This window comes from Ischnura elegans, chromosome 1 (genome assembly GCF_921293095.1).
Source record: "Ischnura elegans chromosome 1, ioIscEleg1.1, whole genome shotgun sequence".
In the NCBI taxonomy this organism is placed as follows: Eukaryota; Metazoa; Arthropoda; class Insecta; order Odonata; family Coenagrionidae; genus Ischnura; species Ischnura elegans.
The window spans coordinates 30,446,976-30,467,106 of record NC_060246.1 but is presented as its reverse complement, the minus strand read 5'-3'; the positions used below and the strand labels follow the sequence as shown (position 1 = coordinate 30,467,106).

Sequence of the window (20,131 nt, the reverse complement as noted above, 5' to 3'; positions counted from 1 at the left end):
GGGAGAGTTGGCCAGTGGAAGGAGGGAACTAAGTCGATTAACTCCCTCCAGGGTAAAAAGAGTCGGAGGGTAAAGGGTCCGTGGGGAGAGATGGGGGCTGACATGAGTGGGGGAATCTCTCTCTTGCCATATTTTCACTTGCTCGGCCACCATGGCCTAGGTCATTGTCTCACCCTGTGCTTCGGCACTTAATAATTGTCACCTTCATTCTGTTTAAGTTTTTTTTACTTCGTCTACATCAGTGTCTTATGATGGCTTCAAAATCCATTGATGTGAATCTGCTTTGAATCTGAATGTTCTTATTTGAAAATCGTATTTTCCACGTGTTTTTGGGGTCCTAACCTCAATTGAACAGGAACCGTAGGGTTTACATATTAACTCCAGTGAAAAAAAAACATTGTTAGATGTTTCTTCTTGCAGAAATTGTTATTTGGCATTCGATACACTTCAGTCTATAAGCATTTCATCTTTAACTCAGTCGCTTACCTGAGTTCCTTCGCATTCACTGCTTTTGGTTTGAAACTCTATTGTTTACCAGCTCTTAAGCCTATTTTCTTCCCTTTGCGGTCCACCCAGGTGGTTCGCCTCCAAGTGCATATTGGCGGTGTAACCAGGGACCCTCGAGGGTGTTGCAGTCAACCTACCGTCGACAAACCGTCGGATTAATGGGCACTATTAGGCTATGGTAATGAAGCGTGCTCGATTTCGAATGCGATTCGCACCCTGGGGTTTCCCTTCAATGGGACGAGCGTCAGGGGAGCTATAGGACGTGCGTCCCCCGTGGGAAGTGTTCAATGCAGCATTGGAGGAGACAGGAATGCCGGCCCAATTTCCGATGGAGGGATGAGGCTTCCGCACTCCTATTTCTTATTCCGGAAGCGTGAGTTGCCGCATTCCATTTGTATTTTTAAATGGTCTTCCAAACCACCGCCAACCTCATCAAGGGGAATGCCGAGGGTTAATCAGGGTACTTTTTCTTCTATTTATTCCCTGTGTGATTGCTAGTTACGGCCGCTTTCTCTCGTTTTGTGAGGACCGTTGCGCCAAAGCGGCGTCTTTCTCGGCGCCTTTGCGGTCTTCTGTGATCGAAAGTGCTGGGGAGTGGGGCGGGTGGGGTGTCAGGGTTACGGGGAAGAGCACGACCGACCAGCCGCGGGACAACTTCCCTTTCCCTCGCTCCGGGAGCCCCACACCTTTCTCTCTTGATCCCTTTATCCGAGCCCGGAGTAATGCGATAATAGATTCCGCCGTGGTCATCTTTTCCCAAATTGAATTTCTTCGCCTCTTTCTCTCGGCCCGTTTCCCTCCTGCCAGTATTCGTAATTCCTTCGGCTTGCGTACGTGTATTTTCCCTCCTCCGATGATTCTCTCCTCGCTCATTCATTCGATTTGTTTATTTTTTCCGTCCCATTTCGATTTCCCCTGCTATTCCTGTCCGGCCCATCGAACTCTGGAATGTAAGTCTATATCATGTCGCTTCCTGCCTGCCGAGGAGAGGAACAATTCGATGCGCATGGAGTGAAATAAAACCTTCGTTGTTGAGACCTAGTGCTGTACCACCACCCGCACCACCCCCGCCTGCCTCTCCTCGAAAGACTCCCGAAGCCCTCGCGACCCCCATAGCCCTTCCACCCTTTCAGACCCCTTCACGTACCCCTCGCCTTATACCATCCCCTTCTTGCAACTCCCCCTAGCCACCCCAGACTTCATCCCCTTGCTTCAGCCCCTTCCTCCCTTTGGCCCCCTTCACCCTCCACTCCCCCACTACAGTATTCTCTCCTCATCCCAACCTCCTCCCCTTCACCCCGACACTCCCCTATGTAGTTTACCCTCCCCCTATACCACCCAGTATTTTCCATCCCCTGCCACCCTCGTGAATTCCTCCCCCCTCCAACTTAAGCAACCCCCTCACCATGTTGTCCACCTCCCTTCCCTCCCCCTGCCAACCCCCTATCCACGACCCACCCACCAACTTCACCTACGTGAACCCCCTCCCTCCTCTATGCCTCCCCCCTTTATAGTTACCACTCCTTCGCTCCCCACCCCACTAGCACCATCGCCATCACTACCACCACCCCACTTCCCCCTCCAAACATACAGACCCATCCATGACGCTTTCCCCCCCAACCTCCTCCCCTACTTCTCCATGTCCTCCTCCTTCCTCCCCATTCCAACTGCCTCCCTGCTTGCCATAGTCGTTTCTGCCCGGGCGCGGAGGAGGGGGGAGTTTGGTGGAATGGGAGAAAGAGGGAGTTGTGGGGGGGGAGGCGAAAGAATAAGGGAGGATGAGGGCACTGGGACTAGTGGTCGTGGGAGTGGAGTGGGGAGCGAGGAGGAGGGACTCCTAGGGGAGGGGGGCCTGTATGAGCGGGTGGGGGGAGGGGAAGGCGGTCGCACACTGGTGGAAGGGTCCCGGAGGGGAGGGGGTTGGACGCGGTGGGCTGGGGCGGGGGTGTTGGGGGGGAATTGGAGTGCGATGGGGCGGTTGGGAGGAGTAGAGGAGGGAATGTGGTTGGGAAGGGAAGGCTTGCGAGCGAGTTGTTCCTCCTCTCCTCTCTCATAGCGGGAGGAAGAGACGCGAAGGAGGAGGGAGAGGGCCACCGCGTGTGTGTGTTTTGAGGGAGGTAAGACGAAGAGGGAGGCATTGAGGTGTCGGTGGGTGCGCCGGGAGGACACTTTTTTGAGAGGAACCGCGAGGATTCCGTGGAGGAATAAGGGGTACGTATGCATCCGTCCCAGTGTGTGTTGCCTGCCTGTCTGAGGAGCGATGCATGCTCGCGTGTTTGTGTGTGGACCGCGTGAGTGAGTGGGAGCGAGTGTGATGTGGCGCGCAACGTCGTTCCGTCTGCCCGAGTCCCGACCGCGGGTGCGCACGTGCTCCTCGGCCCGACTTCCCGCCCGGCTTTTTCCCCTTCGCTTCCCCCTCCGTCAATGCTGCCGGAGGTCTCCTGGGGGAGTCGGATGCTCCTCCGATGTCCCGTCCGCGGGCCTCGAACCTCTGTCCTGTCTTGACGGTAGTTGCCGTTCGCTCCCGCCCGTTGGTCTCCTCCCGTGTCCACCCAAAGGGGGTTGGTTGTATGGCGGGCGGAGAACGCGAGGGATGAGGACGGGGTGGTAGAGTTTCGGCCGTCGCCGACCCGAGGGACTCGCGCGCCCTACTGCGATCTTCGACGTGCGTGCCTCAGGAGAAATTCAGCCTTCCGCCCGCTTTCTTGATTGTTGTTGTCGTCGTCTTTACCCTTTCCTTTGGCATATGAAGCTGACCCTCGGGAGGATCGAAGCGTAGAGGTTCCGCGGTGTCGCGGAAAAAAAGATCGAGTCGAGGGGAACGAAAAGATTGGATGGAGAGGGCGCGAGCTGGGCGACGAAAAGAGGAGAAGGTAACCTTCTTGGCAACCGCCCAACCACCCACCATTAGGAGAAAGACGCCTCCCCCCTCCATCTCGTTTAGCTCTCTCGAAGCCTCCTCCACCTCCTTACTATCTCCCCCTCATCCCACCGCATACCTCCCTTCCCGCCCTTTCGCTGTGGATCCATCCCCTCCTCCTCCCATATCCCCCACCCTCTTCTCGAACCCGCTTCTTCGGAGCCTCTTCTTCACCCTTCCCCCACTCCCCCTACGACTTAACTCCCTTCGACGCCATCCCCACCCCATCCTTTCTGCGTCTTTCCCCTCCTCCCCCATCTTTTACCTCTTTCCCTCACCCCATTCCGACGTCCCGTGCCCCCCAACCTCACTCCATTGCCTCCTATTTCTCCTACATAATGCCCCCTCCATCGACCCTCGCTGTCTCCGTTGCACCCCCCACCAAAAGCCCCAAGCCTGCCCCCACCGCCACTACCTCCCTCCCTTATACACTCTCCCTCTTACTCGCTTGAGTCTCCAGTGCCGAAGCTTTGAGGCGTTTGGAGGTGCCTGGAAGCGTTGGTTGTTTGGTTCACTCCCTCTTGGAAGTCGCGGCTTCGAAAACCTTGCTGCCCCTTTCGCAAGTCGCGGAGAAATCGAAGTTGGGACGTTTGTTAAAAGTCGCGATCGCTCATCATGTCAGGATACACGCAGGTAAGAAAATTTTCCCCGGGTAGGATGGGGCTGTGTTGACTCTCTCTCACTGGGAAGGTTTGGATGGCTTTGAGGTCGGGATATTGGAAAGGGGTGGTCTCCTCGGGATCCTCGGATGAGCAAACGGGGGATGGGAGGCCCTTACGGCCCTAGTCCGTCTCTCTCTTTTCCCCCACACGTTCCTCTTCACTCCCTCACATCCTCTCTCTCTCTCTCTGTCCTTCCTCCCGAAATTCCCTCCTCCTCGCGCGGCCCACTCTGGTTTGTTGGGGCGGGAGGAGGGTGCCGTACACACTCTTGAGGGAAGTCGTGTTGGTGGTAGGGAATGTTGTAGGAGGGAGGCTCAAGTGGGAGATTTCTCTTCGCAGAGGGACGGCCGAGTGGGGAGTCGGGCGGGAGGCTTCGGTGGGTGGGGGTGAGAGGAGCACCATCTGGTTGAGGTATTGAGAACATGGGTCCGCCCTCCAGTGCCCCCCCCCCCCTCACGTCTTGGTCTCTCCGTGCTTCCGCCACCCTCGATTCCATCCTCCCCCTCAATACCCTTCTTTCCTCGGATGTAAAGCCCTCCCCGATCACCTCCTCCTTTCCCTTTTCATCGGCCACCCTCCTCATCCCCTCCCACCAGTGCGAACTTCCTCCCCGCGCTCTCATCAGACCCTCTGCTCCCGCTCCCCTCTTCTTTACACGTCCTCTCCCCATCCCATTTTATCCTTCCCCTTCGGGAACATCATGCCTACCTTCCTCGATCGACACTCCTGCTGGACCCCACCGTTTTCATGTTGCTTCCTCTTACCCTTCACTCTCCCTTTTTAGTTCTCGTTCCCTCGACCCTTTCACCGCTACTTGATCTCCTACTTCCTCTACTTCAATGAAGGTTGCAATCAATCAATTACTTTTTTGCGATGTCCAGGATCGGTTGGTTTTTTAGTATGAATGCAATCATATTTTGTCTCCATGCCCTCGCGGCCGGTTTTTTGTTTGTTTTTTTCTCCACTTTCCGTACATCTTTTTCTATTGTTTCATGTGGATAATAGATGCATGTTTCTAGATTTTCATAGGTGAAAGTCTGTACTCAATTAATGTCTCTTTAATGCGTTTGCAGTTCTCTAGTGGGAAGGCATCTATAAATGGAATTTCCTTAGTCATGACTTTCGGTCGTATTCGCGAAATGCTTTGCCATTATTAATATCGAAGGTGCAGAAATTCGTATCAATGACTTCTGATATGGAAATGTCAATTATTTTTCAGTGGTATAGTTTCGTCCGCGACATTGAATTTTACCACTGCGATCCTTAAGTCCCACTTGGCATTGCTATACGTCAGCATCAAAATGTGTACTACGTCGCCAAAAAAAACTGGTTGTTTCATGTGGGAGAGTTCTATCATAAATTAAACAGATTTTGCTTGTACCACTAAGAAATTTTAAAGTGGAACATACGAAATCTCTTTCATTCAGTAATTTACTAAATTCACTGTTGAGCTAACGCTTATTTCATCGAGTTTGCAATCTATTTTTTAATTTTTCTATCAGAGGGAATGGCGTCAATTAGTGACTCAATTACGTGGATTTATACGATACTCTTTTGTCGCATTGCCTTAATTTTTTGTTAAAAGGACCTCTATAAAAGTGACAGTATAGAATAATAAAAGGTCTCATTTTTAAATGTGTTGCCTTCCATTGGGTGAAAAAAAATTCAGTAATAGCTCTTTTAACATGCGTCATGATTTCGTCATTCTAATTGGCCTCATCGCCTCATTAGTACGCTGCATTTATCAGTTCATTTGGAGGATGCGTCACACCCCCTCTACCGGTCTGATTTCATGGCGTATTATTTGTTTTAAAAGTTGGCTATAATCTTGAAATTTTCAGGCCGAACGAAGTTTAACCTTATCAACATTAACCTGAACGTAAAATATGAAAAGTTCTCCGTGGTCATTTTTCTCAGGTAAAATTTTCAAATGTTGGATACAGGTGTATGGTGACCACGGTTTACTCACTGTACTCATGAAATATCAAGGTGACCCTTGAAATGCTTATTTCATGCCAGCTATTTTTTAAGGATTCTAGACCCACAATTCTAAATACGACTCGAAAGAATGCTCTTCAGTTACGTTATCGTAATATTGATACTACTACTTTGATCGTAATCAGTGACAGCCGAAATTTGCATTTATCCTATGCCTAAATTTGTTTTTCATCCTCATTCAGTTCTTGATTCGGCATTCCACCGACTTAGCTTCAGTTTCGTTTTCTTCTTTGAATTGTCGTTAAATGGTGCTCTCTGTTTTATGGTCGATTATTACCTATTCCATTTATTTATGGCAAGATTTTATATCTTAACAAAAGTTATTCTTCCATTATAATTGGGAAGATCCCCATGAGTTCTCGCCGATGTATTTCTTCAAGATATAACTCATTTAGTCGAAATCAGCACTTAATTACCTGATGAAACGTGTGTCTGCAAACCCTATCACGATTTGTTTCACAGTTGGTTCGTGGGGAAATATATGCTTTAAATGATATTAAACGGTCCAAATTTAAAGCGTCTTAGATGTCGTTTTTACGGAGTTCGTATATCTTACGAACATATTTCTTGTCTGGAATGTAAATTTTGGTTAAGCTACTCATTTTTTCTTGTTGCTTGGTCATTTGATTCAATCAGGTTCATTCAACTGTCTATACTATTTGGTGGTTAAATTATTAAGGGGGAACCGGGACTATTCCTTTCGTAGCCGTATCCTTAGGAAAAGTGATTACGGAATCCATATCTTTGAATGTCAATATTATCTACGATTCACCTTGGAATGGTTTTTGGACCTTTTTGACTGGCAGTGGAATCCGCAGGCATTAGATGCTATCTTTGTTTCGTGCTCAGTGGCTCCGACTCCATGGGGCCTGAGGGGGCCCGAGCCCCCTCAAAATTTTCATATGGTGGGGAGGAAAAGATATGCCAGGCTTGTTGATTTTCCTCCGAGTGTCAAGTTATCGAGAGTCGAGTTTTCAGGGTTCCAATGTTTATCATATGACTTTCCTAAAATGCTAAAAAAACTTAATAACTCATCATTTAAAAAAAAATTCCCGAGGTTAGACCCCCAATATGGGCCCCCCAATATTTTTATGAGTCGGCAACCCTGTTCGTGCTACGTATTCAACGTCTCAAGACGAGGTGAACCATTCTATGTTGTGGATTAAGTCATTGGGCCACCGTAGGAGGATTTTCATTTTGGCTCTCTGAAAAATAGAAGAGTACCTAAGATTTGCATTGAAGGAATTTAAGTTTGATATATGGAGCGCCTTTGTCATCATCATTGCATATTTCTGAAATAGCCTGCATCAGTTTTGTTGAGAAATAAATTAGTTGGCGGAATTTCTATTGATGCTAGCTTTAACATACTTAACACATTGGCTTGCTCTGAAACGTAATCCTAAAGGTGATCAAGTAACTACACATTTGTATTAAATATTTCAGCGTCTACAAATTGCTCTAATTTCTGATGCCGTTTTTTGGTCGTGGACCACAACCACATGTATGGATCCAGGATTTTGTTCTGGAGGGGGCACAAGGATACCTCTTAATACAATACGAACGCAGTGATAACGGGATCGTATTAAAAATCTTGCATATTTTTAAGGGCCTGCCCCTCCCCCCATAGAACCGCCTGTGCACAACCACATTTAGGGGTTAAAGGTTTCACTCTGTATTTCGGAATCTCTTGCGCCGGAATTATTCAGAAATATTTTGGTGGATGAATATTCCGTTTCCGTTTTCCATTTGCTTTACGTATTTGCTCACTCTTCAACTATATCCTATCGGCTATTCATTATCGACCCGTAATTTTGATAAAATATATCGGAATTATACTTGTTGCTATAAATTTATATGCAGTTTTTAGCCGTGGACCGCGAGAATGGCAGTAGGTTAAGGGCTTCACTCCAGGGCCTGCCGTCTATTACGATTTATAGTACTCACGTAATGAAAAAAAAGTCTAGAGCGTACAGGTAACGCCAACTCCACCTCAGCACGCCTCTGACGTTCACATAGTACTTATAAATGCGCTTTTTAATGAAGTTTTTGTACTGTGCTGTCATGTGGATTTAAGCGTTTTATTTCATTGTGCTCTATTTCATTTAAGCGGTGATCTATTGGTGACTGCTTTTTAAATAAATGTTAGAGTAAAATCCGAATGAGTAATGTGTATTTTTTGGAGTATATGTCAAGACATGAATATGAGGCGGTATTCGACGCTTACTATTAGTAATTGCAATTTGAACCAGTGTATTTGCCTACATCTACATTCCGCTCCGCCGCATGTCGCCTCAGGAGGCGTGAAGTGTGGGTTTTTCAGACACCTGCTGTCAAACCGTAAGGCATTACATATTATTATGGAATTAAGCTATGTTTTGTGTTTTTATTATCGTTTAATTTTTTCATAATCCTGTTTTTTCCTTCGGAAAAGTAATTATTTATTCAATCCCTTCGGCAAAGTATGCGATAATGATTGATACGCTGGCCATTTTTCTGCCAGAAAAATATTTCCTGTCCCCTTTCCATGTAAGCGTGCTGCAAACTTTGCTGTCGATCCTTAGATGATGATGATGATGATTTCTCTCCCGGTTGATCCTAGCAGGGCTCTTGGAGGGGAGTTGACGGCTCGGCGTCGTCGGTGGGCGTCGAGGGAGGCAACGGGTGGAGGGGATCCGGAGAGTGGTGGACCAGCGGCGCAGCTACGGGCCTGGGCCGAGATATGCGACCCTCTGACCGGTCATGACTGAAGATGGAAGTGACTCCGCACCACCACCCTCAACACCCGCCTCTGGCAGCCATGGACTGCTATGAGGACATGTTCAAGGAGATTACGCGGAAGCTGTACGGTGAGGAGGGTCTTCCGGAGAACGCGCAGGGCCCCGAGGGCGGCGGAGGTGCCGACGGTGGCATGAGGATGATGGACTACGGTGAGGGCGGGGGCGGAGGGGGCGCCGGGGGCGGCGACGCCGGCAGCGGGGCGCTCTCCGCCTTCGGCCTCGCGCTCATGCACAACGGGTTTCAGTCGCCGGCGGACATGAAGTTCCGAGCACCCGTGCACCCGGCTCACCTCAACCACCACCACCTGAATCACCATCTAAACCATCACCACCTCGCCAACCACCACCACCACATCAACCACCTCGCCAACCACCACGCCCATCCACTCATACACCACGCCCCCGTGCACCACGCCCCCCCGCCCCCCACCGCGCACTATGCCTCCCCACCCCCACCACCGCCACCGCAGCAACAGCAGCAGCCACCCCCACCGCCCCCACAGCAGCCCTCTCCGGCGGCAGCCCCCACCGCTACCGTCCCCACCTCCACCACCCCTTCCTCCACCTCGTCCAACGCCGGGGCGACTGTCAATGCCGCCGCTTCCACCCCAACCACAATGGGTAGCACCACGCCGAGTGCGGCAACCAACTCAAATCTGCCACCATCCTCTGATGACAAATGGTTGACGTCCGATGATGCGTTGCCATGGACCACCTCCAAGATCGCTAGTTACAATCCTGCTCAGAAGCTTTTCAAGTGCTCGGAGTGTGACTGTGTTGGCTTCCTGTCCAGGGTTGCCGAGCACTGGCTGGGCACGCACGCTAATTTGCGTGTGTTCCAGTGTCCTCAGTGTCCTTATGCGAGTGCTTGGGCTCGGTGTGTTCGCATGCACCTGACAAGGCAGCACAGTGGGGGAGAGGGAGGAGGAGGCGGTGGTGCCACCACACCAAATGGTACCCCGCAACCACCCGATTCACCTCAGCCCTACGGGGCCGATGGGAACTCATCTTCCTCATCCGCCTCTCCGTCTCCCTGGAAGGAAAATCCAGTCCTGGAGGAAGTCACTAAGTTTCTGCAGGCGTTAAGGAGTCGAGTTGAGGAAAAGGGTGATGGTGGTGGTGGTGGAAGTGGTGGAGGGGGTTTTGCTCCTTCCACTGGTGGCTCAGCACCGAGGAATGGGGGTGGGGATGGTAGTGGAGAGCCCGGAACAGCCACTGCTACTCCGACCACTGGCGGTAGGGGCAGCGGCAAGGGCGGAGGCCGCAGAGGTGGGCACTCAGATACCCATTCTTGCTTAAAGGATAATCTCACGCTCCTGCTGAAAACCATACCCTGCATTTATTTGCATATTTAGGACTTAACTGCAAATTACATTTCTTTTGTTTCTTTCGCTTTTTAAATTTTCCGTGCCCATTTTTCTCTCTTGGATGGTATTAAACAGATGTGGGTGAACTGTTGGTGCTGGACTATTAATGAGAGACATTCAAACAGTCTATATCTCCTCTCCTGCAGATTTTGAAAATCAATTCTAGCAGGTGCACACTGATGTGTATAGCTATTCCAAGCTGCTGCAAGGCATAGATCAAGATGCTCACTTCTCATTTATAACCTTTAGAGAAGCACACAAACAATGAACCATTTCAAGCAATATATGTAGCACACATTACTGAAAATTGGATCACACACATGCGAGTAACTATGCCCAACTCTTAATACTTACACACAGGTAGAAATAACAGAGGATACACTGCTATAAATAATTACCCATGTTACACTGGTATTTTAGTGGTGGTGGTACACTAATACACACATTAAGGCTTGTGCACAAATGTGGTCATTAAAAGATTTTATTCAACTCTCCCTGATTATGATATTTTTTTAAAGCTAATTTGGTGTGCTGTTAATGATAATAAACTGGCACAATACATAAATACAAATGGGATTCTCAAAAGCATGCCTAAGTTTCTGGAAGTATCACTCCTTCAATTATCATATCATAATATATGCTTTATTTCACTTTTTAGTGACTTCTTTCTTTTTATTGCATTGTATTCCTGCCAGTGCTTCTTATTAGTTGAGCAATATTTATGGTTTCATTTTGCTGTTACTTTTTCAGCTTTCTGGTAACTAACACTTCTGCTATAAACTCACAATGTGAAAACATTCTTTTCTTTGAAGCTTTTCACCTTGCTTGGCAAGATTTAAATGGATTTCAATTGAAAATAATTTTGAATTGACAGTTGATGATTTTAATGATACTGAGTTTTTTAGTCTTCAAATATGAAGTTGTTTTTCGATAATTTTTCAGGTGGAGGAAATAATGCAGCAGCAGCATCAGGAAACAACAGTGGTGGGGAGAAGCGCTACTGTTGCCCTGCATGCCCGTATGCTACAGATCGAAGAGATCTTTTCACCAGGCATGAGAACATTCATCGTGATGAGAAGCCTTTCCAATGTTATGTTTGTGCAAAGCAATTCAATCGTGCCGACCATGTGAAGAAACACTTTTTAAGGATGCACCGTGACCATCCGTATGACCTAAATAAAATTAGACGGTCTCCACCCAAAAATGCATCTGGTATGTCCTTTTACCATAAATACAATGGAGGATCAGGAAGTGGAAGTGAAGGTGGAGCCCCAGAGAATTCTGGAAGTACTACTCCTGGAGCAACAAATGGAAATGCTAAGTGAGTACTCAATTTAATTTAAAATAAATCTATGTCAACGTCAATTCTAGTTTCACTTGTTTTTATAATAAGATCATTCTGCTATCAGTGACTTCAATCCTCAGGATAAAAAAATGTTTATGAAGCAGCTATAATATTGGGATAAGAGCCATGCTAATTTAATCTTGTGTTATAATTATATTATTGGAAAATAAAGCATTATTATCATTTGATTTAATTTATGCATTTATCACTCATTGGTACAAATTTGTATTATTCATGTTCTGACAATTAAATAATCTCCCATATTAAATATATTTTGGCTAAGAAAAAGTTTCGAGTTACGCTTCAAAGGTTTTTTTGTTATGCTTTTCATAAGTTGCAAATTCTCTGCTGTCTCTTTGGCACGAATGTGTAACTTCTTAATATGTTCGTGCTTAGAGGATTGCTTCTTGACAAGATTTTCAAAACTTCTCTCCTACTTTCCGCTTTAGTCATACTTCTCTATTTAGGATTACATATTGCATTAATTTTTACTGAGCATTCTGAATGTTTCCATGTAGTAACTCATATGGGTTTGTAGATCTTGATACTAGAACTAGTTAATGGGCTGGCTAGAATTTCGTGAGAAGTCCTTAAATGGAGAATCATCGGCTAGTGGCTGCTGTCATCATTAGCTAAAGACACGTTGAATTAATCATTAAATTAATTTTATTTTTGTTTATTATTGCCCTCATTATTAGCTCAACTATGCAGTCAAATACCCATTCATAGTATTTTTGTTACACTTGATTAAAGTAGCATGGCTCTCATTGCAATATTATAGCAGCATTTTTCATCCTGAGGACTCTTGTTTTTTGGGAAAATTCAATTCCCAGGATCTTGGAAAGTTGTGTGCTCTATATTTTCGTACTAAAGACAAGTGTGTCCATTTTTGTGGCTTCAAATTATCATCTGATACAAGCTTCAATAAGAGCCATGCCATTTTAATCTTGTGCTACACAATTACCAAGTATGGGTAATTGATAACCTAAACTGGGTGTTGCATATTTTCTGGAATTTGCATAGCCCTTAATCAGCCTTAATGAAGTTACAGAATCAATATTAGTTATTGGTAAATTATCTTATTCCAGAATAATGACATATTATATGTACGGGAAGGAAGAAATCCTTTTTATAATTTAAAGTAATAAAACATTTGTTCACTATTCAGTGCACTCATTAACCACGGCTAACATATATTTTACCTTGTTTGTACGTAGAATGTCTTTGTAATGTAGGATATACCTTTTAAAACTTCAAGCATTGTATCTTACCATCTATGCAATGCTTTTTTTACCAGCAATTCTAGGAATGTTTTGCAACAGCCAAGTCATCTTCAAGCACCGTCAATAATACCTCCACCTCTTGCTGCCTCTCTAATGCACAGTAATCACCATGCTCATCTTGGAAATACTCCTCAGAATCACCAGCACTTGGGGTTGCATTCTACTGGAAACTATCAAGTAAGTATTCATTTTATAATTTCTTTTACTGCTTGACATAAGATATGCTCTTTTACATACATCAGGTCACACTTTCTTCATATTGGTTCAAGGTAATTTTACCATATTTAATGCTGATAATTCTTTTGCTCAGTATCAGTCGTTGAAAATTTCATGAATATTCATTTTGAAAAAGCCTAATGAAAATTTTCGAAGTATAGGCTTCCTATGTGGTCTTTTGTTTTCCTTGAGCTAAGTATTGTTTAAAAATTGTTACTTCTCTTTAAAAAAGGGTTGTTTATCCCAATTATGTTATTGTCATAGCTGGTCATGGAGGCAAATAATCATCCTTTTACCCTGCAGATGTTTATCCTGTGATTTTTAGGTTAGGCACCTGTCCATTCTCAGCATATACCTCAGTTTCTGCCAGCTTCAGGTTTCTTTTACCTTGTTCTGATCATCCTGTGGATTCCTCATCAGATCCTTTAACCCTATCCATTGTGTAAATGATGAATTAACATCTTCATTTCAATGCTAGATGATGGCTACTTTCAGGTTTTAAGGGCTCCAATATACTCTTAAGTATACTTAAATTATATTTTTTAGATACTTTTTTGCCCGAAGATCAAGAAACATGCATCCTGAAGATTAATTAATTAAGTCACAGCATCACTCCTCAAAAAACCTTTCTTTCTGACTACAGTAATGGCAGCGTAAAATCCTGGATTCCTCATTTTCTCCCTGTGAAGCTTATACTCCTCTATATCACTCTTAGGAATCCTTTGAATCTTTTTTACAAGCACCAAATCAGAGCTCATGTCATGTAGCCAATGAATATCTGTAATTATTTATTGTGTATCCTTCTATTAATTTAAATAATGATGTATTAAAAGTATTGCTTATTCAAATGTTACAATACTTATACTCGGTTCGAGCTACATTGCTTGTTAAAAATCTCTGAAACAATCCTGCCATTTGCAATGGTAATTACCCTAATAAGTAATTTTTCTTGGTAACTTAATTACTATTACTAATTTCAATTGCATTATTACCCACTAGGTTTTTGGTAGATCATTTTTCATCATTCCTAATTGGCATTTATAATTTTCTTTTGATGGTACCTGGAATAAAATCCTTAATTTTAAGGCTCGAGGGAGGTTTCTGAGTATTGTAGATGAAATAATGTTATAAATTCTGTGAATGGTATTTTGGTGTATAGTTATTGTTAGCCATGATATATTTTTCTAGGCTCCAAGCACAGGAAAAATGGGTGGTGGAGGAAAGAGGAATCACCAAAATGGTATGAAAGGCAATGCTATAAGTGGAAATGGACCTGATGCCGGCACTGGGAAACCTAAAAAGCCCAAGAAGGTTGGAGACAAGAGGTACTCCTGCTGCTATTGTGCTTGGTCAGGTGCTGATAACTGGTGTCTCAAACGCCACCTGAACACCCACATCAAACCTTTCCTCTGTCCACTATGTGATTACAAAGCAGCAAGATCTGAGCGTTTGGCTACGCATGTTCTCAAAGTTCACAATAAGAGAGCATGTGCTAAATGTGCTTTCTTGGGTGATGATCAGCTGGCACTCAGTGAACATGTTCAGGAGCACCAGTAAGTCTATTGAACTACATAAATATATTATATGTGCACTCTCATTAAGTCTATATGTCAATGACCATGAAAGCTATGATGATACACATAGAAAGTCCTATGATAATATTTTGGATAAGTGTTAACTTTCTTTCATTTAATTATGGTCTCGTATGAGGTTCTGCTTTTAATATTTTCCCCTACTGTAATTTCAGCCCAACAGAGATTAAAAATACTAATAGGACATCAAACAACACATTGCTACGGAATGTTGCCTTCCCTTGTTACCAGCCTCCTATGTCCAGTTCTTTTTGGTAAGAGACATAATTTCTGTTTCTATGTGTAAGGTCAGCATTTGTCTGGCCTTTCTGTCCTATCCTTCCACCAGTATGTCGAAAACTTTTTCTCTGCTCAGAAATTTGGTCAATAATTAAGGAAAGCAGTGATGTAAATCCTCTTTTAATATTTGGCATTTTTTATTATAGAACTAAGAAAATGAATCTGATTGCATATATTTAGGCTTTTGATGGCTTCATGTAAACAGATTCATTTATGTTTTGAAATTACCTTGTATGTGAAATATTGCTGATTATTTAGCAGAGTTAAGTTAAAAAAAAACCTCTCCCTAATTTCCTTACTGATTGACCAATGGTTCGAGTCGGGAGAGAGGTTTATTAATTGGTTGATGAAGTTCTCTGCCTGTTGCAGCGAGGCCAGTCGTGGTCACCGTACCCTCAGTGACAGTACCCTCCTCTATCGCTACAACGGCTGTGGCCGCAATAACAACAGAGGGGGTAACGGCTGGAGGCGCGGCTACGGTAGCCAACTCGGGGGGCGGAGCTGGGGGCCCGCCAGGAACCACCCCTTCTCAACCTCCCCCCGGGGGAAGTGGTGCGGCGGGCCCCTGGTAAGGGGTGCTGGGAAAAAGGTGGCTCTCGGAAGAGGAGGGAGTACATCTTCTGGAGCCAGTAAAGGGTCGGTAGTGTTGAAGGTTGGAGCTTCTGGGGGAGGAGGTGGTGCCACTGTCACTCTGAGGGGAGCTGAAGGGAGGCGACTGTCTCAATGTGCTGTTTGCTCCTTCCGCTCTGCTGACGAACGCAGCATGGCTGACCATTTGCGTATTCGTCATGGACTACCACATCGATGGGGTGATACTGTTCGAGAACTACGACCATTTTACACAGATCAGAATGCTTCTCCTACCACTGATGGTGGAGCAAAACAAACAAGAACGGTTGTGAATTTGGATGGTGAGGAGGAGGATGAGGACATAGAAGCTAATAAGAGGAAGAGGAGGTGGCCTCCGTATGAATGTCGTCAGTGTGGGTGTGAGTTTGCTAATAAATGGTCATTGGAAAATCATATTGCCATGCATCACAACTCAGGCAACACTCAAGATATGGCACGTTTTGTGAAAGCTCCTGGAGAGAGGCATCCGTATATATGTTCAGTGTGTGGCCTGGCTACTGCATCTCAGGCGGCAATGATGCGTCACCTCCGTTTCCATTCAGGGCTTTCCCTAAGATGTAAGGCTGGTGGGGGCTGTATTTACGAGACTACATCAGAGGCAGCTCTTGTTGAACATGTTAGGTCATCCCATGATGATAAAGACTTCACTGCTAGGTGTCCACACTGTGGTCATGGTTCCAGTACACCAGCTGCTTATGCACGACACTCTGCTATTCACCACCCAGCAGCCCTTTCTTCTAATGGGAGGCATGCTGGTAATTTTCAGGGCAAAAGAGATGTCCCTGAAGTGGAGAATGTTTCTTTAGAGGCTCAGAAAGATGAACAACCATGTAAAATGTGTGCAGAAGTATTCCTCAAGCACTTTTTTCTGTCTCTTGAGAAATTACATCCAAATGGTATTGGTAATGGGCATGCTGCAGTTAAGAACAATAACAATAATATTACAAATAATAATGAGTTGCTTAGTCAAGGGCAAAAGCTCCCTAATGGGCTCTTGGATGCTGTGATAGGTGGGCTCTCTGAAGTTGCTACTCCTGTTCAAGCCGTTGAGTCATCAAAGCCTAAGTCATCAGAATGGACTGCATCGATGGAGGAGGCTAGTCGTCTAAGGCGATCCAGGAAACAATCAAGGCCTAGGAAGCTAGTGATGGCTGCATTGGACCCTTCAGAAATCCAGGTGCTGAATGAGCCAATGAAAAGGAGACGGAAGCGACGTTGGAGGAAACGGAGAAGAAAGAGGCTGGCTGAGAGGATGAGGTGGTTGCATAGCTTGCAGGAGGCAGAATTGCATCTGCCCAGGATTCGAGTTGCTCGAAGGTTTCCAGAGTCATTACGTGGTCTTAGGGATAAATATGTACAGCATAGGAAGTTAATAAGAGCCAGCAGGTGGTGGCGAGGACCATTTCATTGTGCGTGGTGTCAGGAGGCTGGAGTGACATTCAGGACGCGAGCAGGGTTGGCCCTGCATGATTACTGGCGCCATCTGAGAGGAGCAGCCAGTCTTCCCCCTGCAAGGATTGGGCGTTTTGAGTGTGGACAGTGTGGTGATAGGTTTCCGCATCAATACCAGGTTGTGCTTCATGCTGGTAGGGTGCATGTGGGCAATGTGACTCTTGAAAGCTCTTTTGGCAAGTCAGCCCATGGTAGTACAACTTCAGCTGATTCAGTTGAAGGCACCAAGGCATCTTTAAGTCTTTTGGAGTCTTTGAATAGTTCCTCCCTTGCTCCCCATTTGGGACGCTCATCTCCTCCTCCTCCTCCAGCACCCCACTTACCCAAGTGTGACTTCCCCCCACATATTCAGTCATCATCCCCCATCCCTCTTTCAATGGAAGTGAATGCTAGCTACACATCTCCCCCTGTACCTGTTGCAAATGTTGTATCTGCTCTGGCTTCCTCTTGAGAAAAGCTGCGTGTCAGACTTAATACCAGACTTGGCTTTCTTATTTGGCTTGCACATGGGCTGCAATGCATGTGTATGGGATGATGAGAATAAGTGATTTACTGTGAAATAGTGTAAGAGTGTATGGAAAAACTTACCACTACTATATTACATTTTCAAATATAAAGAAATATATAAATATATATACATGAAATTATGTATGTTTTGATAATTAAGTAAAGATAAAGTATAAACTGATGTATTTGAAGTGAGATGAAAGTGGAAATGGTAAATATGTTACTGTCAAGACAAAGTTGAGCTGGTTTGGATGGTAGGGTTTGATCTGTACCTGATTTGTACCAGTCACAACTTCCTCAAACCAATCTCAAACTTTGGTACACAATTTACTTACATTAATATGTTGAATGTATTTTACAAGTTTGGCCAAGCATAAGATGACATAAGGAAAATCGTTCACTGCCGTTTGACCACTCCATGATTAAAAGAAAAGCAATGTTTGAAGGTTTGATACAAATAAAAACTCCATTTTATTTGATGAAGTGTTTCAACCGGATAGGCAACATGTATTGCAGGTTTTTAGCTGCTTCTGTCAGCCTCTAGTTCCTAGAAAGATCTACAACTTTGAACCAGCAACAGCCAAAAACTGATAACAGGTTGTACAGATTTTGTTTGAGAAGAATTTCATTGATACAATTACTTTTGCAGAACTTCAACTTATAGAATTCTGACACTTGGATGCCTCCATATAATGACCAACAAATTCAAAAGTAATCAAATATTTTGTCATATTTTTGTACAATCTGTGTAATTTAGCAGATCAGAAACAGAAGCTAATTTTGAATGTGTTTTTATAGTGTTATCATGCAGGACCTGAACAATACATGGATACACAAATTATCTTGAAGTTAAATTCAGGAAAGATGCCCCCTCAGACTCATCATTTTCCTACATACACCAACAGTGAAGGTAAACCAGGGAAAAATCAGATATTAAAAGCACTCACTAGATTGGTGGTACAAAATAAGATAATTGAAAGCCAATTGTATTTTAAAACTTTTGGGAATTGTATTTATAAATGTATCTTGGCTTATAGTACTGTCCTTAATGTGAGAGTGTTGTGAGTCATTAAATACAAATTATTATTTTTGTTGACTAGTTAGTGCTGTACATTGTGCACATTAAAAAATGAGAATCTGTAATGTACTACATGCCTAATGGTGTGGGCAAAAATTTGTCATAACACCATGATCAGCATGTGAGTTATTTAGTTAAAAATGCTCAGCACGAAGAAATGTTGTGTGCATATAAGGTGACTACAAGTGCTCATTCTGCAGCATTGTAATTGATTTTCCATAATTTATTAGAAAGGTTGTCAACTTATGTGTCTTGTTTGTAATAAAAGACCTTTTATTAGCATCATCAATTGTTTTTAATTCATAAATATTGCTAATCTTGTATAACCATGTATTACACTAAGTAATGCTTCATCCAGAGGTGGTAGAACTTTTAACTGAGGGGAGGTGCATAATGAGATAAAATTGATATTAATCTTTAAAAGGATCAGGGGCTCAAGGCCTGAGAAGAACCTGCTCCAAATCTAAGTGTCCCGGTAAATTTCGAATGGGTTTAGGAGGCAGCCAGCTTAACCCATACTTTGAAACAGCTGGCTTCATCAATATTGAAAAATTATAATTCATGATCAATGTCTGGGAAATGTATGTCATTGTTGTGAGAGAGGTATATTATCAAACATTTCTGTTTTTCTTGTTTTAGGGACATTATTTTTGATATGACCCCTGTACGACCCTCATTTATCATGCATTATTTGCTCATCATTAAAGTTTTTGTCAGTATTTGAGGAACTGATCACTTCTCATCAATCAAGTAGATGATGACTCACATAAAACTCACTTGTAACCTACTGCTGACCATTATTTGAGTTCACTCGGAGATGCAGTTTCAGAAATTTTAGCAGAGTAGATGCCAAGTTAATGGCAACTTCATACCTATTAAATGAGAGGTATTGGTGAGTGAAAATGTAGTATATTGTAGTATTAATGCAACATTTTACTTTTGACCATGCCACCTCAATTGTAATCTGTGAAAAAACTATCGCAAAAGATGTGGCTGGTATGAATATTTATACTGTTGTGCCGTTATGTAGTCAAAATCTTGGCAATTTTTAACGTCAGCCCTGACTCAAGGAAATCCTTTCATCTGTGAAGAACAGAAAAACCGCTGCTGATCCATTTCCATCCATCCATCAGGGTGGATTTTGCCGCTGATCAATTGAGGGAAAAACTGCACAAAGACAAGAAAAATAACGAATGAGAGAACAATTTTATCATAAGTACTCATCAACTTCATTTAACTAATATTCGAGGCATAAATATTTGTAATTCAATAGTTTTGTCAGTTGTAATAAATTTTTCAGCAAAAGCAAATAACAATATTCTCAAAAATGAACCTTAAACATACAAAAAACTAAGTAGAAAGGTGAGTGTGTCAGCACCGTAAAACTATGTTGAGCAATGCCAAAGCTTGAGCAATGTTACTCTGATGATGCCCAATTCAAGAGAGCGATCCGGAATGCATTGAGACGAACTTGCTGCAGTGGAAGGAGGGGAAATCACACCAGCAAGGGAGGGGAGG

General features: G+C 44.2%; 2 protein-coding genes across 2 annotated transcripts in view; both read left to right on the top strand.

Annotated features, from left to right (window-relative positions):
* The window catches only part of LOC124157834, a 60,591-nt gene extending 51,757 nt beyond the window's left edge, over positions 1-8,834 (top strand). The window contains exon 2 of the mRNA XM_046533266.1: positions 8,687-8,834. Within this exon, the coding sequence (XP_046389222.1) occupies positions 8,687-8,834 (148 nt within the window). The remainder of the gene's footprint in view (positions 1-8,686) is intronic.
* Positions 8,835-8,836: 2 nt separating this feature from the next.
* Positions 8,837-18,898, top strand: LOC124157125 (zinc finger protein 865-like). The gene is made up of 6 exons (XM_046532036.1): positions 8,837-10,133; positions 11,174-11,552; positions 12,874-13,036; positions 14,264-14,628; positions 14,823-14,921; positions 15,316-18,898. Exons 1-6 carry the CDS (start codon positions 8,837-8,839, stop codon positions 17,477-17,479), a joined length of 4,467 nt encoding a protein of 1,488 aa, XP_046387992.1. The 3' UTR covers positions 17,480-18,898.
* Positions 18,899-20,131: the final 1,233 nt, after the last annotated feature.